The 27,247-nt window shown below is 32.1% G+C and overlaps 4 protein-coding genes across 6 annotated transcripts; 3 read left to right on the top strand and 1 right to left on the bottom strand.

Annotated features, from left to right (window-relative positions):
* Positions 1–1,269, top strand: LOC8265012. The gene has a single exon (XM_002528010.4). It carries the CDS (start codon positions 584–586, stop codon positions 1,124–1,126), a length of 543 nt encoding a protein of 180 aa, XP_002528056.2. The 5' UTR covers positions 1–583; the 3' UTR covers positions 1,127–1,269.
* A 3,551-nt stretch (positions 1,270–4,820) lies between these two features.
* On the top strand, positions 4,821–16,197 carry LOC8265013 (DNA ligase 6). 3 transcript variants are annotated; one of them, XM_048374109.1, is made up of 19 exons: positions 4,892–7,369; positions 7,470–7,587; positions 7,720–7,801; positions 8,153–8,255; positions 8,372–8,468; positions 8,994–9,096; positions 9,765–9,890; positions 10,159–10,206; positions 10,296–10,393; positions 10,487–10,552; positions 11,314–11,473; positions 11,613–11,720; positions 13,066–13,115; positions 13,987–14,021; positions 14,133–14,194; positions 14,270–14,431; positions 14,527–14,615; positions 14,984–15,083; positions 15,644–16,197. In XM_048374109.1, exons 1-19 carry the CDS (start codon positions 5,101–5,103, stop codon positions 15,950–15,952), a joined length of 4,185 nt encoding a protein of 1,394 aa, XP_048230066.1. In that variant the 5' UTR covers positions 4,892–5,100; the 3' UTR covers positions 15,953–16,197. The 3 variants fall into 3 exon arrangements, with proteins under 3 accessions (XP_048230068.1, XP_048230067.1, XP_048230066.1); XM_048374110.1 differs by lacking the exons at positions 13,066–13,115; positions 14,527–14,615; positions 14,984–15,083; positions 15,644–16,197 and having other exon boundaries at positions 4,822–7,369; positions 14,270–14,411; XM_048374111.1 differs by lacking the exons at positions 14,133–14,194; positions 14,270–14,431; positions 14,527–14,615; positions 14,984–15,083; positions 15,644–16,197 and having other exon boundaries at positions 4,821–7,369; positions 13,066–13,139.
* Positions 16,198–17,088: 891 nt separating this feature from the next.
* On the top strand, positions 17,089–20,736 carry LOC8265014 (probable histone chaperone ASF1A). The gene is made up of 3 exons (XM_002528012.4): positions 17,089–17,720; positions 19,884–19,999; positions 20,108–20,736. Exons 1-3 carry the CDS (start codon positions 17,612–17,614, stop codon positions 20,462–20,464), a joined length of 582 nt encoding a protein of 193 aa, XP_002528058.2. The 5' UTR covers positions 17,089–17,611; the 3' UTR covers positions 20,465–20,736.
* A 1,742-nt stretch (positions 20,737–22,478) lies between these two features.
* On the bottom strand, positions 22,479–26,129 carry LOC8265015. The gene is made up of 7 exons (XM_015724705.3): positions 25,848–26,129; positions 25,379–25,567; positions 25,088–25,138; positions 23,986–24,191; positions 23,039–23,164; positions 22,888–22,947; positions 22,479–22,798 (listed from the first exon to the last, which is right to left on the bottom strand). The coding sequence occupies exons 2-7, from the start codon at positions 25,551–25,553 to the stop codon at positions 22,715–22,717; spliced, it is 702 nt and encodes a 233-aa protein (XP_015580191.1). The 5' UTR covers positions 25,554–25,567; positions 25,848–26,129; the 3' UTR covers positions 22,479–22,714.
* Positions 26,130–27,247: the final 1,118 nt, after the last annotated feature.

The raw sequence follows: 27,247 nt of genomic DNA, 5'->3' as shown, positions 1-27,247 counted from the left end.
TTCATCTCTTAATTTGATCTGTTTCTTTAAGAATAAAGAACCACACTAAAACTATTATTATTATTATTATTATTATTTCAGGATAGTAGTCCTCATGGAAATCTCCTACAAATTATAAAACAGGTGGGTCCAACACGTATTATAGTCATTGATAGATGACTGTATCTCCATCATATTCAAAACAAATATATGCTAAATAAAAAAAAAAAAACATTAAAAAAACAAAGACACAAATGATTTAACAGTTAATCCTTAAATTAATCTTTTCTTTAGAATTTATAATTTCTGTTATTTCTTTCTTTCTCAAACGCGTTCCCAACTATACAACGTCAAACCTATGTACAATACAAACTGACTCCCAAGAATCTTCTATTTATCTTCTTCATTTTGGACCCTTTCCCTTATACACTTGATCTCACATTTGCTCACCCATCTCCGTCGTTCCCCTTTATTTCCTTTACTTGTTCAAAAATCTTCCTCTTAGAAACGTATACTTAGTCTTTCTACTTAATATTTTTTTCTTTTTATATATATAAAAGTAGTATTCTTCAGTCTTCAATCTCTGGTATTCAAGTTTTTGATAATGGGAAACTACATCTCAAGCAAGTTAGCGAACCCAATACACAGAAAGTCAAGAAAGTCGACAAAAGTTGTCCTTCCCACCGGCGAAATCCGGAAAATCCGTCAACCCACCGCCACAAAGGCCGCCGAGCTGATGATGGACGTACCCGGCTTTTTCGTTGTCAACACCAAGTCGCTCAAAATTGGCAAAAGGTTTTACCCCCTGAGCGCAGATGATGATCTTGAAAAGGGTAATGTGTATGTTATGTACCCAATGTATAGGAAGAACTCTGTTGTCACTGCTGGTGATATGGTTGTTCTTTTTGTCACTGCTAACAAGGTGATGAAACGTGGTGCTTGTAAAGGGAATGATATTAATATTAAGGTCTTGCCTGAGTCGCAGTCATCTGCCGCAGAAGGCGTGGAGGATGAGGCATCACCAAGGTTGAGTTTAGAGGGTATTGAACATGTTAGTACTCCTCAGTTTAGGTATAGGATGTCCATATCCAGGTCTAAGAAGCCATTGTTGGAGACTATACAAGAAGAATCCATTTGTTCAAGGTGATGATTTTTTAATATGCAAATGGGGTTTCTTTTGGGTATTATTAGGGTTCTTTTTACTCTATGGTACTAGCTAGATGAAAATTTAGGAAAAATTTGTAGCTTAATGTATTTTTATTTTAGTTCATATGATTTATTTTTTTATCATTTTTTTATTTCTGAAAATAACTATTAATAAATACCGTCAAATCGCACACTAATAATAACAATTACTGCGGTGAGAATTGAAAAAGAATACGTCAAAATCTTTTAATGATATATTGTATAATTTAATTATTATTTACTAATGCTTACATTTATAAGTAAACTACATATTTTGAAATAAAAATAGGATAAAATTTAAAAAATTATCTTATAATTTGTATTTTTTTATTTTAGGAATAAAAATATTTTTCATATTAAAAGAGTACCATGTATTTTATTTTCTTAGCATCTTTTAGGTATGCATTTATATTTTTATTCTATTTTACATAATTTTACATGTATTTAATATGAATTATTATTAAATTATGATTTTACAAGCAATGTAACATCTAACAATTAATCAAAAATTTAAAATATAATAAGATTTACTTAAAAAAATTATTTCTTAAATTTAACTAAAATTAAAAAATATATGTTTTAATAGTTTTGTATGATCACAAAATATCTAATTAAATGCTAAATTAATTAAAAAATACTTAGTTTATCAAATATTTATATTTCTATTAATATTTATAATTTAGAAAATGAGAAAAATATGGACTGTACTTAAAAATGTTAAAAAAAAACACAAACTATTACTTTGATACAATATATATATATATCCCTCAAGTGTAAAAGTGTCAAACTACATGATTATCTTTTAAATTTTACTTATAAAAATATATTAAATTACAAAATAATATAATTTTTTTTTCCAAATTTAAGAGTAGAAAATGAGGCATATGTACAACTATGAAAGTTTTTAGAATTAGTTCAGAAATATTGGAAAAGTTATGTTGTATATATATCTTTATGACTAATTCAAAATAGCAAATTGGATTATGTATTATTGTCCTTTATTTTTTGTTAAAGGAAACTTCAAGTCAAGAATGTGGTTGACCCTGCCCAATGTTCGAGACCCATAAGTCTAATTGATGTTTCCTCTGTCATTGGTCCTTACTATTCAACGCAGATGCGAAAATGGCCAAGAAATTAAATAGAAAACGAAACATTTGAGAGCTCTCTTGATTGTGTACTCTGTTAGTTTTGACATCAACTTTGAATATTGACCTATTTATTTAGGGCAAAAGGTACAATCATGCCCCAAAATTATGACCTATTAAGTGTTATACTAACAGAATAGGGTCTATACATTTTGATTTTTTGCTGAAAGAAAAGGTCTTCTGAAAACAAAAAGAAGAATCAAGAGCCTAATTGACTCCAACAGAAATGATGTAATAGAGGTTTGTTTGTTTCCATTTGCTTAATTAACCTCACTCTTTTAATGGTTTGTTGGTAAGTATTTGGTAATTAAGTATATGTACACTAGTACTCTATCAACATCTTGCACCACCTATTATTATCATATTGATTATATAATTTATCTTAATTATTTTTAATCTAATATTATAACTTTTATTTTTATTTAAAAGAGATTATTTATACAAAATTTAACTCATAATATATTAGATATATATTAAGGACAAAATATTTAGTATAAATTTCAACCTTCAAGAAATATATTTATAGTATATATATATAAAAGCACGAAGAAGGGATAAATTTTTGAACTAACTAGAACACACTTAGAATTAACTACTAATTACTAATCTTATCCTAATCCTAATAGAATTAGTTAACGATTAGTCTAATTTAATCTCAATTCTTTAACAATTTCATGTACATTTCTAATTCTATAAGAAATTGATAAGTTACTCTTTATATATACCTATGGTGGACTTTAAATAATTCAATATAAATTTTTATAAAGATTGAAAACAAGAAATGATAGAAAAAAATATGATATTTTTAAATTTTATTGGTATATTAATTTTATGTATTCATTATTATTATAATAATACTTTATTAGTAAGATTATTTACTATTTAATATTATATTATATACTAATTTATAAATAGTTTTATATTATAGCTTTTATAATAATAATTTATACGCATAACGTACAAATGACGAATAATACTAAAGTACAATTTTTTTCTCCATTATATTTCTAAGTCTTTATTAACATTTATATTTAAATAGATAATAGCGAAACGAAGTTAGTGTGAATGAAATATGTAGCACCACATTAAATAAGATTCTTTATTATGTCAAAAAAACTTTATCCGGAGGTTATCCTACCACAACAATCAAGTTTTGTTTTTTAATTTTCATTATTACAATTTTGGATGTTAAATTTATAGTCGATAAATAGTAGGTATTAATATATAATATAATAATAAGAGATATGATTCGAAGAAAAGACGGATGAAATAGATAACGAAATAATGATGAAATTAGATTTAGTTTGTTAAAATTATGAGAAAGAAAATAATGGAGGAAGAGAAAAACTGAAATGTTTTGGTTTTTTGTTTTGATATTTCATTATTATTTTTAATGTCATTAGCCAAAGAAATTATTATTATTTTTTTTAAATTAGATTTGTTAATATAGGAGTTCGATTACCAAATCACAAAGTTAGAGAGTCTAATTCTACACTTTAAAACTTGAAGGGCCAATTATGCTTCTTTATTATTTTTTTTTCTTTGCCTTCTTTCTTTAACCGGTAGATATCCATGACTCATGAGGAAGATCGGTATCAGTACTAAGAAGCAGTCATTCATGAAGAAGCTTGTTTTTCTTTTTAATGTGTAAATATGGAAGAATAGAAAGGAGTTATTGTTAATAGTACAATTCCTTATTCTATTTCAGCAGCTAAAGTGCTTCTTATGCAGTTACAAAATCTTAGATTGCTCAAATATTGCAGGTACTACTGCTCTCTGTAGAGATAGTATAGTTATCTCTAAATTGTAATTCATAAACATTTATTAGATTTATATAATGAATAATAACTTTTAGAAATTTTAATAGTTGAATATTATATTTCATTTTAATGAAATTTTATTAATAATATATTTATTTCTCTTGGATTTAAAAGGTAGATATCGGTCTCCATAAAATTCGATTGATTTTAAAATATAGATATCGGTCTCCATATTAATCAGATTAGTCATATATGATGACTGAGTAGTCATGAGGTGTAGTGGACCCACTATAGTATATGTGTGTCACTATCACTACCAACTATATGAATTATCTAAATCCAAGAGATTTATCGGAAAACCTGTGATCCAACTTGATAAAGTAAAAAAATATAAGGTAAGTGACAAACATTGATATACATCATACTCTACAACTAATAAGAGGTCTCCAGTACAATAAAAAAAACCAATAAAAAAATAAAGAAGAATAAATCAATAAAAAAGTAAATCTCTAAAGAATCCTTATTTATTCTCACATGTAAAAAAAAAAAGATAAATAAGATAAAATTTTGAATTATTCATTTTAACCCTAATCTCATTATTTCTTTTTTTTTTTCTGACTGACTTGTTATTGGAGTGGGGCGGTCCTCCCACCTTATTGGTTGTTATCTTGCATAACCGAGCTAAAAAAAATCTCAATCAAGAATTTTCACTCATATTAATGAATTTTAAGTTTGATGGTTAAAAGAAAAGGGCAAATAATGTGTTTCAGTTAAATTTAATACTGTCCAATAAGAAGTTGTAACTTCAATTAAATATTTAAGATTAATTACTAATTAGAGAAAGAAAAATTAAGCATTTAGAATCCTCATTCTCTCGGCAACCAAACAAACAAACAAGCAAACAGACTTGCTAATGTAACTGTCAGTAATCCGCGATTCCTTTGGCGCCCAAATCATCTATCCCCCTTCTATATAAACACAAAACTCCAAACGATGCCTCTTCTCCTCCTCCTCCTACTCTGATAACAACAATGGAATCATCAACCTCTCAGTCCTCAAAAAGGCCACCATTCAAAATCCTAAATTCTCTCTCCCTTTACCAAACCTCACTCTCTTCACTTTCCCTTTCCCTCCCAAGTCAATTCCCTCCTCTCCCTCCCTCTCTCCCTCTCTCCAAACACATCCCTAAAACCCGCTTTTTAATCGATGCATTTCGCTTCTCCACTGCCGCCGCCGCCTACTTCCTCACTCATTTCCACTCCGATCACTACTCAGGTCTCTCCTCTAATTGGTCCCAAGGTATGATCTTTTGTTCCCAGATAACCGCCAATCTTGTCACTCGTATCCTTAATGTTCCCTCTCAGTTTGTTTATCCATTGCCTTTGAATGATACTGTGATTATTGATGGTTCTGAAATTACTTTAATTGATGCTAATCACTGCCCTGGCGCGGTACAGCTGTTGTTTAAAGTTAGGAGTTCTGGTACTTTTGAAATGTATGTTCATACTGGTGATTTTAGATATTCTAGGGAAATGAAAGAAGTTGGGATTCTACGCGACTTTGTTGGTTGTGACGCCGTTTTTCTGGATACTACTTATTGTAATCCTAAATTTGTTTTTCCTAAACAACAAGAGTCTATTGATTATGTTGTTAGTGTTATTGAGAGAATTGGAGGTGACTTTCAAGCAATGAGTAAGAGAGTGTTGTTTCTTGTTGCAACTTATGTGGTTGGAAAGGAGAGGATTTTGATTGAGATTGCTAAGAGGTGTAGAAGGAAGGTTCATGTTGATAGGAGGAAAATGGAGGTCTTGAGGGTTTTGGGATATGGGGAAAGTGGGGTGTTTACTGAGGATGAGGGTCAGAGTGATGTTCATGTTGTTGGTTGGAATGTGTTGGGAGAGACTTGGCCATATTTCCGGCCAAACTTTGCTAATATGAAGGAGATTATGGTGGAAAGAGGGTATTCAAGGATTGTGGGGTTTGTGCCTACTGGGTGGACTTATGAAGTGAAGCATAATAAGTTCTCAGTGAGATCAAAGGATTCATTTGAGATCCATCTTGTGCCATATAGTGAGCATTCAAATTATGATGAGCTCAGAGAGTATGTGAAGTTCCTGAGACCTAAGCGCGTTATTCCTACAGTTGGTGTGGATATTGAAAATCTTGACAGTAAACATGCTGTCAAAATGCAGAAACATTTTGCTGGTTTGGTTGATGAAATGGCTAACAAGAAACAGTTTTTGATGGTTTTTCATCGTGAATCCTCTGAGAGTGATGAAAAGGTTGAAATGGATGACGTCCCTGACTTGAATAAGGGCCTGGTCCAGGAGAAAAAGGATCCAAGTGTTGTTTTGAACTCCTCATCTACCCTGCAAGAACCTGGTTCCCAAAATTTAACCACGATAAATGATGAGGAAACTGAGAAAATGATGCAAGAACTTAGTGACTGTTTGCCTTCTTGGGTTACACGAGACCAAATGTTACATTTGATTGGTAGCTCAAGAGGAAGTTTGGTTGATGCAGTTTCTAATTTTCATGAGCATGAAACGGAATTTCATCAACAAGTCTTTGCTTGTGGGACGGCCATCTCTTCATCTCAGACAGGTTCAATCCATGAATCTGAATCACATTCAAAACCAATTTTAATTAAGAGGAGTCAAGAGAGTTTAAGTACTCCTTCAAGTCAAAACTATAAGTCATCAAAATCAAATGTAAAACCTTCAATCAAGAGCGGCATGTCCCCTGGGAAAAAGAAGAGGATTGCTGAAATTATGCCTAGCAAGAAAGTAAAAACTAAGTCGAAACTTGAATCTGGTGGGCGGAAGCAGCCTACCATTACAAGTTTCTTCAGTAAACTTGTGCCTGATGTTTCTCAGGGTAATATGGTTAAGTTGAATCCTGAGAAATGTCCTGTAGATGAAAACCCATTGCCAAATGATGATACACAATCATACACCAAGGAGATTGATCAGTTTATTCGGATAATTGATGGCAACGAGGCATCAAGAGGCTATGCTGCCACCATCCTTGAGAGGACAAAAGGAGATATAAATAAGGCTCTGGATATGCATTATGGTAATCCAGAGGGTAATTCTGGTGAGGGCATAGAGAGATTGGTAGCATCAGGCGATTTGGTTGAGCCCCAGTATCATACTAATGAGTGCTCTTCTTCCCAGGATAAAACTAAGTTAGTGGAGGAGGAACATATGGTTGATCTGTCTATGCAGAGATCATTGACACAAAATTTGGCCTTAGCTCATGTTGCACTGCCAACAGAAGAGTACAATCCTATACAGCATGGTCTGTTTCTACATTTACGAACCTTATTAACTTACTGTTATTCTTATTTTCATAGTTATAGTGTTAAGCTCTGAAGTTAAACACTGAGATGCGTATGCAGCATGCTGGAGGGTTGGAGAGTCTGCTCCATATATCCATCTTGCTAGGACGTTTGACCTGGTTGAGGCTGAAAAGGGAAAGATTAAAGCTACTTCTATAATGTGCAATATGTTTAGAAGGTTTGTTTATCGAGCACACCCTCTTTAATTCAAGTGTCTCCAATTTCCTTCCCTTCTCACTGAATAAGGAACTCAAATATAGTACTAATACTGACATAGGGTATGCTGTGTACAATGTTTTGAATCCTGTAGTTTGCTAGCCTTGTCTCCTGAGGATGTGCTACCTGCTGTGTATCTGTGCACAAACAAGATCGCTGCTGATCATGAAAATATAGTTAATGCGCTTTGCTCCCTAAACTTTATGCTGGTTTTTTGTTGTGTGGCTGTGCAGACATTATTTAGCAATCTTCTAGTCTTCCAAGTCACATCATGAAATTAATGCCGCAGCTGCAACTTATTTCAATTAATTATAAGGCATGTTATTTCTGGCAATGAATGATCGTTTATGCTTCTGAGTTTAGTTGATGGGATAAATATTTATGATATGTGATTCAGTTTACCTAGCTGGAACTGGCATCACTCTGGTCTAGTATTACATGCTTTGATATCTTTGGGGTTGAGGATTTGTTTGTATTCTCCAAAAAACAAGAAGATATTTTGTACTAATGTGGTCCTAATGATGCAGGAGCTAAATATCGGTGGAAGCTTGGTCACATCAGCAATAGAAGAGGCATGTGGGACAAATCGGTCTAAAATAAGGGACATGTACAATAGTTTGGGAGATCTTGGTAGGAGCATATGGGTTTCTTTTTCTAATTGTTTGTCCCATATGATTGTTTTTCTTCTTTACCTGATAATATTTCTGGGAAATCTGCTAAACAAGTATATCTGTTATGGTTAAAAGGTGATGTTGCTCAAGTATTCCGACAAACGCAGACGTTACTTGCCCCTCCTCCTCACCTTCTTGTTAAAGATGTATTTTGTGTGCTCCGGAAGATAAGGTACGGTCCAATTTGGTTTTCAATGATGGAATTACAAATTTATTAGTTATAATGCTATGACACTCTGATAAAAAAGTAATCCGAAGTTTTAAGAGTCTTAAATATAGTGATAGATCCTATAAGAGTGTAGTACTAAGAGTATTTTATAGGCCCACTCCTATATAGATCCTGAGGCTTAGGCTGTGAGAACTCGGGCTGGACTTCCAGCAGTTTCTTAACATTGCTAAGGATTTTTTTTTTCTTTTTTGCTGTTGATGTTAAGAAAATCAGTCATGTATAATGCTGGGACGTATTCAATTATTTTTATGGCTTCTTTGGCCAAGAGCATAAAACAATTTAGTGGCCGGAGTAGTCACTTTTTAGAAAATAATTTTAGAAGTTTTTCTTTTACCATTTCTTACATTTCCTGATTTTTAGTTTAAGGTCATAAATTGCAATTTAAATTTAACCTAGGTATTTTGTTGGTCAACTCCTTGTCATGCATTCATTATCCTCATTCTCATTTTGTTGTATGATATTTGTCAGTGTGCAGACAGGCGCTGGAAGCACCGTTCGAAAGAAGAGCCTCATTGTAAATCTTATGCGATCGTGTAGGGAAAAGGAGATGAAGTTTATTGTTAGAACATTGGTAAATTTTCTGCAAAACTTTCTGTTGTGTTACCATATGCAGTATTTTCATAAGCATTAGGCTGTTTCAATAGTAGTGTCTATAAACTTCCGCTCCTTTTGGGTAACCTAAGGAGAAAGCTTTTGGGGAACATGCTATTTTTTTAATTTGACTAGTTAGATATTGATGTCAATTTTAAAAATCTTATGGAGAAATAAAGAGTCTCTGGTGATCTAGCTGGTAGTCCGTCTTATGCGTGGTAACTTAATCATATATACTTGTAGTTAGCTACCTTAGTAATATGATAAATTAGTTATCCACAGGGATGCCTTGAATCTGAAGATATCATTAATTTGTGATTTATGTTTTCCTCATTGACTTCGGGAATTTGTTATTTTCCTTTTGTGTTGGAAGGAATCTAAAGATATCATTGATTTTCTTGTGTCTTGTATAGTATTTCTTTCCTAGAGTTGTTTCTAATGGCAACAAGGGAAAAGAAAATAAAAGAGAAAAAGGTTTGCAGATATTTTTCTACATGCATCTTGAGGTTATAGCTAGTGATTGCTAGTAAAATTTGAGTTTCACATTATAGTTATGCAGTTTTCTTTTTTCATATCTATGAATCTAACTCCTGAATTGAGCTAAGTCTATGCCATTTGTATTATACATTTAAAGCAATTTCTGAATAGGTGAGGAATCTACGAATTGGAGCAGTGATGAAAACGGTTCTACCTGCACTGGCCCAAGCAGTTGCTATGCATTCCTTGGTCAAATCTTCTGAACAGAAAGCTGAAAGTTTGAAGGAGAAACTTCAGGTTTTATTTCTATTCCTAGAAAACGCTGATGTTAAAATGTTGATTCTATCTTTTTTCACCTTCGTTGTTGTAGGTGTTTAATGTGAAAACAATTTGGTGTAATTTGTGCATGTTATAAAAGAAGAAAGTTGGAGTAATTTTTATAGTAATGGAAAGTCAACTGTTTTCCATTCACATAAAAGTTTTAACTTGTGTGTATTACTGTTAGTTACTTCGTCCATGCTTTTATCTGTAGATGATGCTAATCAATTATCATGTTTCTCTTCAGTACCTTTCTGCAGCAGTTATTGAAGCTTATAACATACTTCCAAATTTGGTAGGTTGCGTGTTTTTGGCTCTCAAGTACCTTTTGCCTTGTATATTCGATGCATCAGAGTTTTATCTTTGCCTTGCTATGTACAACAGGATTTGCTCATTCCTTCACTCATAAGTAAAGGCATTGATTTTTCGTCGTCAAGTTTGTCAATGGTGCCAGGAGTACCTATTAAACCCATGCTTGCAAAGTATAGACTCTATGCTCACTTGTTACTTATTATGCACAGTACAAGTTGGATCCACTGAAGCCTTAGCTAATTCTATGTGCTTTCGTATGGTAGAATTACAAATGGAGTTTCTCAAGTGCTGAAACTCTTCCAGGATAAAGCTTTTACATGTGAATACAAGTATGATTCTCTTTCATCAAGTTGATTTCATCTTTAAGATGATTTTTATGTCTTCCTTTTAAAGTCTCAGTTGATTATCTAATATGATTTTCTAATAATAGGGTTAACTTTGATAATTAACATGTGGTTCTATTCTTCAGTTTCCAATCCATTAACAAAAGTCGTGTCTTTTATCTCCTAATATTTGGGAGCAGCATGCAAAGTACAAATTTCATGACAAATTGTCTTGTGGCCATGTCATCATGCAAATGGAAGCCAGTATATTTTATGTGCATATAATTTCAAGAGACTCAATACATCTGATTAATTCCAGGATTAAAAGAAATTTCTGAAAATTAAATTGGTTGGAGATATGTGTAATTATGCGTAAGAGATAGCTTACTTAGATTCACAGATCACCTTAACCTATGTTTGGCTGGACATAATCGAAGCAGTAATTATGATTGCATTACATGTTTCATTGCTTTGTTTGTTTGGATGCATAAAAAATCTAGTGCAATTTAATTACTGTTACATTGTATAATCACCAACAGTATTAACTATGGAATGGGAAGTATGTGCAAAAGTAGATGTAATTATTGATTCTTTTTTTTGCCCTTTTTCATTTATACTATTACCTTCACCCAGTTGCCACCGCCTGCCAGCAGAAGCTGCTGCTCTTCTTTCTTTTTTTCAATTTGTTATTTTTAATTTAATTTATTTATTCTTTATTTGTTACTCTTTTGATTCCTTATTGATATGGTTTCCATATGTAATTCCAGATATGATGGTCAAAGGGCCCAAATTCACAAATTACCAAATGGCAGTATTCGTGTCTTTTCAAGGAATGGGGATGAAACAACATCAAGATTTCCTGATTTGATCAATATAATTGAGGAATCTTGTAAACCTACTGCAGTGACTTTTATAGTGGATGCTGAGGTTAGATACCTTGTGGCAGAAGCTCTACCTTATCTGAACAGTTTATACTCTTGGTGTTAGGCTGCATTGGTTTGCTAAGTTATGATTTCTGAATGGGACGGGAGTCTGTTATTCATTTTTGCTGTACGTTTGGTTTCAGGTAGTTGCAGTTGATAGAAAAAATGGTCACAAGCTCATGGCCTTCCAAGAACTATCTTCAAGGGAAAGAGGGAGCAAAGATTCATCTATCACACTGAATAAAATAAAGGTGTGCACCAGTTATAACATGGTACATTACATATAAATGCATGATGGTGTAATTCTTCACACTTGATGCAAATTGCATGTGGTTTGAGTGCCTCTGTGTGACAACTGATGGTCTCTTTCATAGTGGCAAGTCTAAATGCAAGTAGAATGGTGCTGGTAAATGTTTGCAGAAATGGGTAGTGAAGGATTCCAGAACTACAGCAATATGGATGCTTATGCAGCATTGAACACCAATCAATTGGGCATGTGGAATCATGCTTATATTTAGCAGCACTTGTATCTAATCTGATTGATTTTCAGAAGACTATGTATTGGCCTTTCCTGGTGAGCTTACTCTCAGGAAAGGTTGGTGCAGAACTCTCCTGCAACATAATAAAACAAGTCCACTGCCTTCCTTTTTCACAAAAGTTAAATAGATACGTTTTTAAGTTTTGCATTCAGACGTTTATAGGATATTAGAACTGGCCAATCTGAGGCAATGATAAATAGCAACTTTGGAGATGAATGAATTGACTTGGGATTTTATATAACAGAAATTAGTTTCTGTAACAAGCATGTAGAGGTGGCACATCCTGGCCCCCCAAAGCTGTAAAGAGAAAAACAGCTTATGATTTTCTTTTTAAAAAGAAAAGTTTACTGAAAAAATTATAGTAAATTCGTTTTTCTTTTTAATTTTAATTAGCTGGTGTGTTGAGTTATTTATTTATTTATATATTCTTTTCTGACCAAAATGAATATATGTTCTGAGAATGATAACTTTGTTTCTTGTTATGATCAATTCATGCTGTATTCCCCAACTCAGAAATTGTCTCTTTTTAGTTCCAGGTCAATTCAGTTATATAAAGATGATTCATTTAAAGCATATCTGTGTAACTTCACTGAAGCCCTGATAGACCAATGAATTAGTAGCCCACTTCCTAGCCTCCACAATCCTTGTAGTTCTGGAACCTTCTCTAGGCGCATGGGCGTGTGAAATATTGAAATTAAACAGAGGACAAGAAATATTATATGATCTTTGTACAGCAAAACTTGTGCTTGTAAAAGAGAGATGATTAATCCAGTTGCTCATATGACCTCAAGCACATGAAAAGTGACCTTCCACATTTGATGCAAAGATCATAACCTTTGAGTTTTGTGAGGGTTAACCGATTTCTTGCTCCATAATTGGATTGGTGAAGAAATGCTTTACTTGAGGTGTCGAGTTTTGCTACTGTATATTAGTCTCATTTGATTTAATGTGTTTCCGCCTCTGTTTTTTAATAGAGTGATATGATGTCAATTTTCTTTTCTTCTGATAGTTTCTACTCTGATTTTTGGGTTTTCCCTGGTGTTTGCACTATGTGCAGGTCCAGATCTGCGTGTTTGTCTTTGATGTCATGTTTGCTAATGGAGAACAGTAATTACCGTGAACCCTTTCTTGGTATTATTTTAAGTCTTATGTGTCAATGCACATAGCTTAGGTGTCAATTTGAGACTAATAGATGCCCGCTTACATTCTCACAGGGTAGCATTGAGATTTGAGATCACTTGTTGCTCCTGTATTTTACTGTTTAATGGTTGCATTTTATATGTGTACCTATATGTACATGTGTAAGTCAGTCTGTGTATAATAACCAGTGAGAATAGCCAAAATTTCAAGAACACCATAATTCTGTTGATGCCCCTTCAAGACTCACCCTAACCAACAATGCCAGGGTAGGGAAAATATTTATCCTTTGGAGCTTTACCACATACTTTTTTAGTTACCTTTGCCAGACATTATCGATGAATGTGGCCCAAAAATTTGGTTCAACCTGCGGTCAGGCTAAAGCAAGAATAGTGGGCTGAGTTGGCCAATACCATTTGAACACCTGAATAGGATCAAGGCCGTCTTCCATTGTGACACAGTTTTAATATTCAAGTATTTTAGTTTACATTTTTTGGGTCTTGAATCAGTTATGGAAGTGCTTTTTGCTATATTTAATACCTTATCTTTGAAATTATTGAAGTTGTAACCATGTGAAGCTAAATTTTCTCCTCCTCTCTGCCCTCCCCACCTCCTGCCCTGCGGCCAGCATTGCTTTTCTTTTTCTTTTCTTTTTTTTTGTTTTACCCCTGAAACTGGTTGCTTATTGTTAGAAATTGTATTTATTCTACATTGCTTACTTATTGGTCTGTTATGGTGTATATATGTGGATTGGGCACCTCTTCAATTGAGCTAGCTTTTGGAAATGAGTTCTACCCAAGCCCATTTATCACTTATTCTGCTGACTGCTTTGATTTTGCAGGCTGTTGGAGCTTCCTCTCCGGCAGAGAAGGAAATGTAATTCTTGCCTTACCGGATGATGATGCATTTTAATTTTACTAGATAATCCCCGTTCCTGTATCTGTGGCACGTTTAAAGTTTTCTTGTTTTGCTTCTTTAATACTGCAGACCTGAAGGATTTGTTTGGTGATGAGAGGAAGGGTTATTTTGAATATGCAAAGGAAACAACGGTAACTGCTCAAGATCTATCAGTTCACATATTTAGTTGTCATCTTTTTATTTGTTAATTTTTTTTTCTTTTGCAGGTTGAAGCATGTGATGCTTCTTTAACCAATGACATAACAGAGACCAAGATAAACTCTTTCCTTGAAAATGCATTGCGCTCTTCATGTGAAGGAATTATGGTGAAAACTTTAGATGATCATGCAGAATATTCACCATCAAAACGTACTGACACATGGCTAAAGGTTTTTAATGACACAATAGTAATCTGATTCTACAGCATGAGGAAAGAAATAAAGATTAGAGTCACACATGGACTAAGATTTGGTCTCCTTTGCAGGTCAAGCGAGATTATGTGGAAGAATTGAATGATTCTCTTGATTTAGTTCCTATTGGTGCTTGGCATGGAAATGGGAGAAAAGCAGGATGGTAATAACTTTTGAGTTCCATTCCTTCAATTTGTTCTATGGTTTACTACTAATCGCTCTCTTTTATATTTGCTTGTACATTTCTCTCTTTTTCTTTCTCCATTTAATAGTATGAGACAAAGTCTCACTCCGGCTCAGGAATGAGCTGTACACCAGTCCAAAATTAAATCTGTCAACAAAGGAGGCTGAGATTGGAAAAATCTTGAGCAAGTTAACACCTTCTTTTAGGGGCATATGTTAGCATTTGGAAATCCACCAAAAGTAAATGGAAACGAAGAAATACAAAGGCAGTATAATTTAACGTGAACCTCTGATGTGTAGAACCAGTGTTGCTATCCATCATTGGGGTTGACTTATACTACATTGCAGGTATAGTCCATTCCTCATGGCATGTTACAACCCTGAGACTGAGGAATTCCAAAGTGTGTGCCGTGTCATGTCTGGGTTCTCAGATGCATTTTACACTGAGGTAACTTGATTTTATAGTTCTCTTGTACTTAGAAAGTGTTCATTTGGTACTTCATTGTAATAACCCTTTGGCATATCGAAAACAATTTTCTACTAATTATTTTCTGACTCAAATAAAATAATTAGATTTTAGAATTATGGAAGTAACTTTCTAAATGGTTTCTCCAGATAATAAACACTCTTATTTTTCCTAAATATGCCATAATGAATACGAGAATGGTGGTGTCGGTGCAGTTTATCATCTTAACCCCCATTAGCTGCTTATTTTATGTCATATGTTGGCAAAGGAAGCTTGATTCTCTGGTTCCCAGGATGATATTTCTATGGGATCAAGAGGACGTTCCTCCTTTCCTGGAGGCGTCCTATGAGCCTTTAACTTATGAATTACAGTAGTCCCATGAAAATTCTGGTCGGTCTTAGGTTGTAAGTATATGACTGAAAGGCACATAGACTAGTAGATTCTCTTTGGTGCCTTTTAAGACTGTCATCCTGTTTTACTCCATGTGTTGTTTGTGGAACCATTCATCATGATAATCATAGGGTTTTATATTTGAGTTGTAGATGAAAGAATATTTTTCTGGAGATCGAATCTTGTTAAAAAAGCCACACTACTATCGAACTGCTGAGGTCCCGGACAAGTGGTTTTCTCCAGAAGTCGTTTGGGAAATACGCGGTGCAGAATTTACAGTCTCACCAGTTCATCAGGCTGCTGTAGGTTTAGTTCATCCATCCCGTGGCATCTCAATGAGATTTCCAAGATTTATCCGCTCTGTGACAGATAGAAATGCAGAAGAATGTAGTACAGCTGAAGACATTGCAGACATGTTCAATTCTCAAACACGGAAGATGGATATAATAGCTACAAATTAAACTCGCTCTTTGTAATTTTGCAAATAAGCCATTTTTGTAGTATCAAGGTTTTTGTATAGTAAGTGTGGAAAAAGAAAGAGAAAAAGAAAAGAAAAAAGGATGTTCTAGGTTCTTAATGTAGAGAGGAATACTGGGTCAGATACCAACTTCTTGCATCTTGTTGGAGCTGTGTAATGATGCAACCCAGAGCAAGGTGCTCTACATTAAATTTTTGAAGTCAATGAAATGTACCAAGTTTTTTTGCATGTGAAACATCATTCCCCACCTCCCCTGGCCTATCTTTTCTTAATCACTGTTCATGCATATTAATGTTTCAGAGTTGCTGTTTCACATAGCTGAGATTATCATGCACAAGAATCTGGGGGGACTTTGTTCTGCAGAAAGTACAGTTTACTTGGTAAATAAACCATAATTGGATGATTTAAGAGCAATGTATGCAAACAGAAGTAAGTGAAGTAAATAAACTATAGAGCAACTATCAAGTCCTAAATGGTTAGAAATGAAATATCAGTTCTGAAAGTGGCTATGTACTGATTGAAAATTCAGTTAAATGGGCATCAATACTGTAGAACACTTTCTTTAAAATAAGAGCACCTAACTTTCCCCCTGTTCTTGATAACATAAAGTCAATTAAGGCCCAAGAACCCATTGCCAACCCATAATTGATAAAACAGCCAATTTTATGGTTTTTAACATTTAAGCCCAATCCTTCATGCTTCAAAATATTCAAATTTAATCTCACTTTTTATTTAAGCACAAGTCTCAAATGATTCTATTATTTAACAATCTTACAATTCTTTGTTTCTTTTTGTTTTTTTTAATAGAAACCTTACTATTCTTCTTTAATTCTTAAGGAAAGGAGTGATTCACCTTAATATTCATTCTTATACAAAGATTTGCATGACAATTTAATATTTTATCTTTCACTTTCAAGTGTATAAAATCCTTTTAAATCTTTATTCAAATAGAAAACTATGATAATATTATCATCAAATTAAATCTTTGACAGCTGCTTTTTCTTTTTATTTTGTAATCTTTTGTTTGATTAGTTTAATTCCTAAATTAGAAAAATTGTTGATTTGGTCATGAGGACCAAATTGAAATCCATCTCCCTAATGGAACCTTCCATTTTTTACCACTCAAATATTTTGTTAAGAAAATAATAGCGAAAAATACCCAAAAATAAAACATAATTTTAAAAAAAAAAAATCACAAAAACCATATCTTGCCACTTTTCAGGTTCTTACATTTGGTTATTAAAAGAAAAAAAAGAAAGAAAAAGGGGGGAAATCCACCTAAGCCCTAGGTTAGGTCTCTGAAAAAAATTCAATCTCCCGCTTTCAATTTATTCATGACCCCAAACCCACTCTCCCGCCAATTTTTCCCCAAATCTCACATTTATTTTTTCTTAATTTTAACATTTCTCAATTCTTCTTTACTTCAATTTCCAAATCCTTCAAACCTTCTTTCAGTCACTCCTCTCTTCTTTTTTTCTCAATATAATCGTTAATTACCATCTTTAAATTCCAGTATCTCTCTATTTAACTTATCAGAGTTTTTATTACATACTTCCCCTTTGCTTGTTAGGGTTTTTAGATGAAGTTAGTGGTTTCTAGGGTTTTAATTTGATTTTTTCTTAAAAAAAAATTAAAAAATACAATGAGTGCTGTTAATATCACCAATGTTACTGTATTGGACAATCCGGCGCCGTTTTTATCCCCTTTTCAGTTCGAGATCTCTTATGAGTGCTTGACTCCTCTTAAAGATGGTAATTGTTTTATTTTGAATGTATTATATTTTGGTTTAGGTTTGATGGTAGCCAATTGATTAGTTTTTTTGGGCATGTTGTGTATGTTTTTGGGTATTCGTTAGTTTGGAAGTTTAGATAAAAAAAAAAAAAAAAAGAATGGAACATACGAGTATATCTAACAGTTTTGTATATACTATGTACTGATTTAATTTTGATGAACTGACTGCTCATTTGAATGTGTCATATAATGTTTCCTTTGTTCTTGTTTGGCTTAGGGGTTTGAGGTTGTTGTGTTTACATTACATTAAATTAACCGAATGGATAATTTGATGAGATAATTACCTTTGTTTTCATGTTATTGTGTTTTTTTTTTTTTTTCTTTTTATTGAAACCTTAATATTGTGGAGACTGGAACTTAAACTTAATCCAGCCTTTTTTATGGTAATCTCAAATACAACAAGAATCAGTGATTTTGATTTAAATGGAACTTTTATCATCTCTTCATAGCTTAGCTAGAGGATTTCCATTTGTTTAAGCAATTGTTTTGTTTGAAAATTCGAAAATAAGCTCTTTACACCCATATGAGATTTCTCATGTTTAATGTGAATATTTTCTTTTTCTTACTTTTTACAACCTAATGGGCTTCTTTTAATGTTCAATACATTTTTGGACAACAATGTTTTCATGTGAGAAGATGGTTTAACTCGTAATTATTGATGGATAGCGTAGTGCTGGATTCCTTATCTTCGTAATTATTTTCCAAGTATTGGAGCTTTCATCCATGAATTTGTCTGAATCATCATTTTAGCCTATCTAAGCCCATCTATCTTCTATAATCATAAAACAAGGGCTTATAGGGATGATGCAATATTAAGAACAGAACTTAACTAAAATAAAGTTGCAAAATATGTAATTAGAAATGTATATTGATCGTAGGAATTCTTAGAATACTATGGATCATTGTTCCACATGATTAACTGAATCTTTGATTGTATCCATAGGTCAGAGATATCTTTTGATATAGTAGCCTTTATATGCCCTTCTCCCTCTCATTAAAAACTAATTTTATGTTTCTTGTTGGTGAATGCCGCCTCCAGTCACGTTTTGGTTGTGTCAGGTGTTTCTCTTTTCTAGTTACATAAATTTTAACAGCATACATATTTCTGCTGTCAAGAGTTAAGGTTCTGAAATAAATGAATGCTGAGTCTTTTTCCGTCATGTTGAATTATGAGCTGTTGTCAGTGAAGATTCAAGGAAGTTACTCTTGCTTTTTCAAAATTTATCCTATTACATATTCTATCTTGATATCTGTTTGGGCAGATTGTCTTGGACTGAAAATGGGCATAGTTTCCACATTCCTGGGATTAAGTTCATGTGAATGTGTAGTATCAGAAGTAGTTTTTCATTCTATTGTCAGGTTTTATTCCTGATTTTTGAAGCAAATGGAAACATATTAATTCCTTCAAGTAGGTTAATGAGTTGTGTCTGAGAGTAGCTTTTGCTGTTGCTGATTGGGGCACACTGCCCCTGGTTGTCGGTCAGGATTAGCAGTTTGTTGATGAATAGTAAGTATAGCATGCTCATGTAAAGTTTTTGTACAGTACTGAGGTGCAGATTATGAAACTTGGTAAAAGGAATTATATAGAGCTTCTTTTCTGTTTCTGGATCTTCTTGTCTCATTTGAATCTTGCAAAAGCATAGAAAGGCTTATCTCATTGGTGAGGAAGTAAGCTTGTTCATTTTGTGCCTCTAACAAGGGCTTTAGTATCCATAGTAAATTAACCTCTGGTTTGCCCTTCTAAGCTCCCATGATCACCTGTACTGAGAAGATTACTAGGATTTAGTCGTAGACTAAACACCTCTGTTGCACTTTGCCTGGCTGGTTAGGTTAGACCTAACAATATGGTTATCTGCACAGAGCTGCAGCTAGCCAAATGAGAGTATTCTAACCACCTTCAAGCCTTATATGAATGAGAGTCCACTTTTTCCTTGCTTGGCTGTCATGCACCATATTCATAATAATGTATTATTTTTGTGATATTTCATGATGTCTTAATCGCAAGTGGTCATCCTTGATCACCACACCCAACCCCAGCTAGTTAAGGCTAATGTAATTTTAGTTGTATTGTTATTCAGCATGTGTGTCAGATGCTAACAATTTGTTTTGTCACCTCAATGCAGATTTGGAATGGAAACTTATTTATGTAGGGTCTGCTGAAGATGAGACGTATGATCAACTTTTGGAAAGTGTACTTGTTGGGCCTGTTAATGTTGGAAACTATCGTTTTGTTTTGCAGGTAATTTGTGCTAAACCTATGCGTAAACTCTTCATGTAGGACTCCTTATTTTATGCACTAAAAGAATTTGATTGTTTCTGATATATCCTTTTGGCTGGATGCTTCCAGGCAGACCCCCCAGATCCTTCAAAGATTCGAGATGAAGATATTACTGGCGTGACGGTGCTTCTGCTGACCTGTTCTTATCTGGGTCAAGAGTTTGTTAGAGTTGGCTACTATGTGAACAATGATTATGAAGATGAGCAGCTAAGGGAGGAACCTCCACCTCAAGTATTAATTGATAAGATCCAAAGAAACATTTTGTCTGATAAACCAAGGGTCACTAAGTTCCCCATCAATTTCTATCCTGAGAATGCTGAAGGTGCCGAGGAACCGACTCCTCAAGATCAACCTCCTGAAACTGATGAAAATGAAGATCAGTTGCCTCCTTCTCCTGAACATTCTACTGACAAAGAGGGATCCTAAAATGTTATGATCATAATCTACTGTTGGCCTCCTAAGAGTCCCATTGAAGTTCATGTGAAGATATTCACTTTAGGTGGTGCCTTTGCCTGATGGAGAGCTACTTTTTCAACTTTTGTGTTTTCAGGAAGTAATGGCGGATACCCTATGTTCAACTGGCTATTTTTTTGTCTTTAAACTGCTTTCTTACTTTGACACCTTTGTATCCTAATTGGATTGCTCAAGTTTGTGATCATATGAAAGATGCATTTTAGGTGCATTGTCTTGTTATTGCAGTAACTAGTGTTGTATTCAGCGCTTGCCGAAATTATTAACCATAACCATTAATATGCTTGTGCATTTTACTCACCCATTTTACTGACTGTTGCTATTATTTTAACAAATACTAAATTAATATATATAATAATAATTCAACAAATACAATTGATAATATATTATATAATATCAGAAAATTTTGTTAATTATATTATATAAACAAATATTAAAATAATTAATATTTTTTAGGATTAAAATTAGTATTTAATTAAAAAAATAGTTTATTACTTTAACATGCTATAATTTTTGTTTTGATATATATGTTTATTTTTAAATAAAATTTTTATTTTGCTATAATTAAGAAAATAGTTTATTTCTTTATTTTTTAAATTATGATAAAATCATTTTATAAAAGTTAAAATTATATTATAAAAATTATATTGAATATATTTTTTTTATATTTAAAACAAATTATATTAAAACTAGTTATTTACTCGTCTATTGTACATATGTCGTGATTATTTTGATTATAAATAATAATATAAAATAACATTTTATATATAATTAAATAGATTTTTTAATATTTCATAATTATTATATTTATAAAGATAATAATAAATTAAATATGTTTTATTATCTTTCTTATTTTTTTATATTTAAAATTTTATTAGTATAGTAATATAAAAAATTTAAGAAACTAATAAAAAACTACAAATTATATATAAATTTGAATTCTATTTGTCAATAATACATGTGTCAAAATACAATGACAATGTCAAAAAAATATTTATTGATCTAGATACATATTAATATTTTTCGTTCATTTTTGTATTAAAATGTTCATTTTCTTACATGTATAATGTTCATTAAATGTAATATTCTATAATAATTAATTTTTATTATATTTAAATATTCATTATCTATGTATTTAATATTCATTACAGTTAATGTTCGTTTTATGTATTATTCATCAGTGTTAATATTAATATTCATTAGCTAGTACTACAATGTTCATTTATTTGTATATATAATATTCATCAATATTTGTGATACATACTGAAATATTTTTGTGATTAACATAAACAATTATCATTTATAAACATAACATTCTTAGTTTGGTAATAGATATCATCAATAAAAATTATATTCATTAATTCATTCAAACGGACATATATAACATAAACCTAACGTAAATCGTCTTTACATTTACTAAATAAAAAAAAAATCAAATTAAAATTATATTATAAATATTTATATTGTGATACATATATTTTTTCAATAAAATCATGTTAATAAGCAATAAACATTTAACATTTAAATAATAAACATTCAGTATATATTTAATAAATATAAATTAATAAACATTTAGTACAATTTTAATAAATATAAATTATTTAATAAATCCAGCGTCATCGTCTGACATACATGTGTACCTAGGCCAGACTACTTAGCTACATTATTCGGAGTCCATTGGTATAAGAATTGGGTGAAGGAGGAGCTACATGGAGTGCACCTGCTATTATACTTTTGGTAATTAGGCTTTTTGCCAACATATACATAGTGTGATATTATATACACATTCATTCACCTCAAATTATATTCATGAGTAAAGTAACTATTTTCATATAACTAATTATGTAATAACATATTCCAACTTCTCATCAACATATATTGAATATTTATGGCAAACTCTGAGGCACATACTGGCTAGAGGCCAATGGGGCTTCAAAGCAGAAGCTGAGTTCAAAGAGAACAGCAAACCTAATGCAAATTGTAAATTCAAAACATAAATATAAAATTGTATACTCATAATTAGTGAAACAAAAATACACTTTGTGAGAAAAGCAAAAAGCGAAACCTTTGAATTTATCATACTATGATTCAGAAACTACAAAATATGCCCTTGGTGGCAAGCACTACATTTCACTTTTTTCTTCACCATTGCAAGGTTCCCCCCTTTTTCGGGCAGTAGTGCATGAAACAGGAATATAACACTCATCAGTCATCACTTTTACGCCTTTTCTTGGCTTGTTTTTTTATTGGTTCCTTCACTTTCTCTGTATTTGAAACATCTCCCCCTTCCTGCAATTGACGATAAGGGATCAGAACACATGACTCAAGCATCACTAGAACAACAAAACACATGATTGTCAAACAATGACTGTCCATACCTTCTTTCTTGATCTCTTTTTTTGCCGTTGCCGCCCTTTATTTTTCTTTTTTGCTTTATGCTATATGAGAAGTTTGATTAATTTAACTACATTAATATCTAATTACAGATCCACCATTCAATTAGTTAACCCACAAATAAGATGAACAAACCTGTGCAAGAGCCATAACACGAGCATGCATCTCCGCAGGGGTTTCCTGATTCTCAATTTCCCCATCACTGTTGAGCATGGCCTTGAGCCTATTTTCCTTCAGCAACTTCTCAGATCGAACATGTCTCTACAACAATGAAAAGAAAATCATTTAGCCAACTACTTGAAAAGCAAACACCAACTCCAGATAATCTCATTCTCATCATAGTATGCTGAAAGTGATAGCACAAATTATGGAAAGAAAGTTAATGATCTTGCTGTCCTGTATCATGAGTGGTAATCTACATAACTCCTCACATAGGACTTATTACTGCATTACTTTCTCTAGATTTCCTCCAGCCGAGCCAACAGGTTAAACCTAAGACAACAGGAAGGCATAATCAATTCATTTTCTTCAAGGAAGACTTGACGAATTCAAATGGGCTAATTTGCCTCATCACCAGGGGGAAATTAAAGCCGCTAAATACTGTGTTGTGACGGAGGGAGGGAGGGGCAAGAATACAACATCAGCACATGGATAATGACAGAAAACCCTGAACCAATTTCTTTGGCACTTTCAAGACTTCATAAAGATTAGAGCAAATCTCCTATATTCATCCACCTACTTAACGAGGTAAGATTTTTTTTCTAACCCAATGCTCAATCCACAAATGCTTATCAAGTTAGACAGCAAATAGCTGGTCCTAACTGCTTGGTTGGGAATACCTATGATGTCTACATGGGAACTAGACTAATAAACTATAGCCAGAAGCTTTTCCTTGAAAGCCTCATAATCCACAATAAGGCCAGTCGTCTTTTCCGCAGAGAGAAGATACAGAAGCATTAGGTAAGATCCATTTATTTACAGTTCAAAGAGATTCCTTTTATCCAAAGCATTGCTACAGCGAAAGTTGTAAACATGAGGTTCAAATTTCCTTTTTAAGGAAGTGGAAGCGTGCAACTTCGTACCTTAGAATTTAGGTGAGTCTTCATAGTCTCCTCAGTCAAACAGACAATTCGAGGGCAAAGCCGACACTTATAAACTGATTTAAATCTTAATACAAAATCCTCCATACTTGCTGGTTCTAATTCCTTCTTGCCCAAAGCATCATGCTTATTGGATAACTGAGAACCAATATGGATTTCCTTGTCACTTCCGTCTTCATTTGTAAAACCTATTACCAGGCAACCACGAAATTAGACATCCCAAAAGTGAGAAATATTGCACCAGAATGATTCAAAGTATTCATTTTGAATTCAAATTATTATGTTAGCACTAAATTTGGGCGAACCAAACAGGACATATTGGCCTTGTATCCTTCTGTAAATAGTGAATATCTCAAGACTTGCAGAGTGGGTAAAATGATACAACACATAATCCGACATCATGCTTTCAATAAGATGATACAAAAAATAATTTCGCAAAGGTGGGACAGTAGGAAGGAAAGTTTGGAGAAAGTACCATACTATTATACTTCAGCATCTATAGATGAAGTGTGTGACTAATGAGTAGAAGCTACAGGCTCAAGACAGCTATAATAAGGAGAAATGAGAAAATACTTGAAGATGTATATATGTGATACAATGCAGTAAATCTCCTTCAAATTGATCATTTTGCTTGCAATATCTAAAAATTACAAAACCATGTTACTCGGTACTTAGGCAGAATCAATGATGAAGTATTGAAAAATCTGCAGGCCACAAAATCGAACCAGATACTTCCAGATAGAAAAATCGGGTGTCAACAAGCTGTATACCAAATTAAAATGCTTATATTATGAAGCACACAAATAACTGTGCCATCAACCACATTCAGTTTTTCTGATTTGAGAACTTTCATAATATTTAGCGAAAGGATGTCAACATATCAAATATTACAGCTGATATCCATGCATTGTTAGAAAACAATTTCAAACGAAACGATTAGATGATTTGTAAGCCCACTTAAATAATAAAATGATATAAAAAAAAATTAGTTCCAAAAACATAGAAGAAAAATTATAATCCAAAACACAGTCACATTCCAGAAAATTTTACCTCAACATAAAATCTCCGAATGGTAAAATCGTACCTGATGAGTCAACACCAATTTCTTCTGCTGAGCTATCCTCACTCTCATATCCTGAATTATATCAACAACAAAAGTTAAATAAAATGAAAAAGAATGTCATCAATTTGCAAAACTACTACAATGCTACTATAAGTGAAATTAGCTTGCAAACAAGCTTTGAGACATTTTAGTGTTTTCGCAAACAAGCATCCTAACAATGAGAATATCCTTCTTAAATAAAAATCAAAACTTTCACCTGGAAATGAAAACAATCAAGACCCATAAAGCATTAAATATTAGAGTGAAACAAACCAGATGATTCATCGTCATTTTCATTAACATTTGCAACTTCAGCATGATCGTCTGATTCCTCTGTGGCCCCTCCTTCAGCTTCAGAAATATTATCATCATCAGAAGACGAAGATGAGCTCGAAGATGGTTCATCTTTATCCCCATGTTCTTGCCTATAGAATCTCCTTTTTATCATATTTTCCAACCAATCTACAATTCAACAACAGAAGCGTAAAACAACTATCATTATAAGATAACAGCACAAAACCAAACTTACTCATGCAAATTCCATACATTCCATTGCAAAAAAAAAAAGTCAAATGAAAAAGAAAATAAGCTCTGAATAATGTCAAATTAATTTTTTTTTATATAAAAAAAAAAAAAAAAGCAGTGCTCTTTAACATATATTAGTACGCGATTTACAGAATAAAACGGAAAAACAAGAGCTGCCCGCTACAGTTTATCAAATTGAACATGTAAACTGGCTTACCCGGTAGACGACGGCTGGTCGGAGTGATAGAGTGAGAGGAAGAGAGGGTTTTGGGTTTAAAGACTGCAACTTTCTGGAGACAACGATACAAGTAGTGGAGGTCGGGTTCTGTGAAATTCCGGACTGCTTGTGGTAAAACCCGGCCCACTATACCAATTTCCGAATTTTGCAATTAGTAAAATGAATATTTAAATATATATTATATATATTATAAATTGCTATTCCGAGAGAAAAATTTCAAAATAAAATACACCAATTAATTTTATTGGTTACATTTTATAACATTTTAGCTAGTTAGATCATATTTCTGCTTTATTATAGAGAGCTTAATAGACTTTTCATTTCATTCTTCTATTCTAAAATCTTTTTAAGAGTTGTATTTTTCATTTTTAATAGCTCTTAAGGATTTTTAATTTTTAATTTTTTTAAAGTTATATTTTACCTATTTTTATTAATAAAAAAATAAAATATAAAATATGGGATGTCATTGGGACATACATATATTTTGAAATGAGATAAAATATAGAGTTAATTATTTATAATCTATAATATAAATAAAAGTATGAAAGATGAAAAAATTTCTCAACTAACTAACTAAGATACATATAAAATTAATTAATAATACTAATTTTATTTTAATCAAAATAACATTAATTAATGATTAATCTAATTCAATTATAATCCTATAATAATATTATAAATATTTAAAATCTTATAATAAGTTTATGAATTACCATATATATCCCTATTATGGAGTTAAAATAATTCAATACTAATTTTTATAAAAATTAAAAATAACAAACTATGAAAAGAAAAATATAATACTTTCAATTTTATTTTATTAATATCTTAATTTATGTGTTTATTATTATTATAATACTATATTAGTTTAGAATTATTTACTATTTAATATTATATTTTATGATATATTAATTTATTAAAAAATTAATATTATAATTTTTATAATAATAATATACCCGTATTGACCGGCAATACCAATTTAATAGAAAGACAAATAAAGAGTATTCATGACTATATACTTCTTATATGTTAATCTGCCTTTTTTACTTTCTTACTTTTTTTTTCTTAATTGTTTCCTTTAAATTATTGGTTTTGTATCTCTAATTTTATTTATATATATCCATTGTTTGTAAATATAATTTCTAATGTAAGAGAAAGAAAAGTTAAATATTTATATTGTAGGAAATATTTTATATCCTTATTTTGAGATAATACATTTAGAGAAGATATTTAAATTATTAAACTACATTTATTTTTAAATCGTTAAAATGTTCAAATAGGTCAAATAATTTTTTGTGAAAATTTAAAGTAATACATTATGTTCAAATTTAAGAGCAAATTTTTGGAGCAACGTTGATATTTTGTTAATTCAATTGATT

Source organism: Ricinus communis, chromosome 5 (genome assembly GCF_019578655.1).
Source record: "Ricinus communis isolate WT05 ecotype wild-type chromosome 5, ASM1957865v1, whole genome shotgun sequence".
In the NCBI taxonomy this organism is placed as follows: Eukaryota; Viridiplantae; Streptophyta; class Magnoliopsida; order Malpighiales; family Euphorbiaceae; genus Ricinus; species Ricinus communis.
This window is presented reverse-complemented; position numbering and strand designations above follow the sequence as displayed.

Coding starts and splice junctions, on each gene's coding strand:
- LOC8265012 (XM_002528010.4), top strand. CDS start 584: ATGGGAAACTACATCTCAAGCAAGTTAGCGAACCCAATACACAGAAAG.
- LOC8265013 (XM_048374109.1), top strand. CDS start 5,101: ATGGAATCATCAACCTCTCAGTCCTCAAAAAGGCCACCATTCAAAATC. Junction 11,474..11,612: donor CTTTTATAGTGGATGCTGAG/GTTAGATACCTT, acceptor GTTTGGTTTCAG/GTAGTTGCAGTTGATAGAAA. Junction 15,084..15,643: donor CAGATGCATTTTACACTGAG/GTAACTTGATTT, acceptor TTTGAGTTGTAG/ATGAAAGAATATTTTTCTGG.
- LOC8265014 (XM_002528012.4), top strand. CDS start 17,612: ATGAGTGCTGTTAATATCACCAATGTTACTGTATTGGACAATCCGGCG. Junction 17,721..19,883: donor CTTGACTCCTCTTAAAGATG/GTAATTGTTTTA, acceptor ACCTCAATGCAG/ATTTGGAATGGAAACTTATT. Junction 20,000..20,107: donor ACTATCGTTTTGTTTTGCAG/GTAATTTGTGCT, acceptor GGATGCTTCCAG/GCAGACCCCCCAGATCCTTC.
- LOC8265015 (XM_015724705.3), bottom strand. CDS start 25,553: ATGATAAAAAGGAGATTCTATAGGCAAGAACATGGGGATAAAGATGAA. Junction 24,192..25,087: donor AATTGGTGTTGACTCATCAG/GTACGATTTTAC, acceptor GCCTGGTAATAG/GTTTTACAAATGAAGACGGA. Junction 22,799..22,887: donor AAAAGAGATCAAGAAAGAAG/GTATGGACAGTC, acceptor CGTCAATTGCAG/GAAGGGGGAGATGTTTCAAA.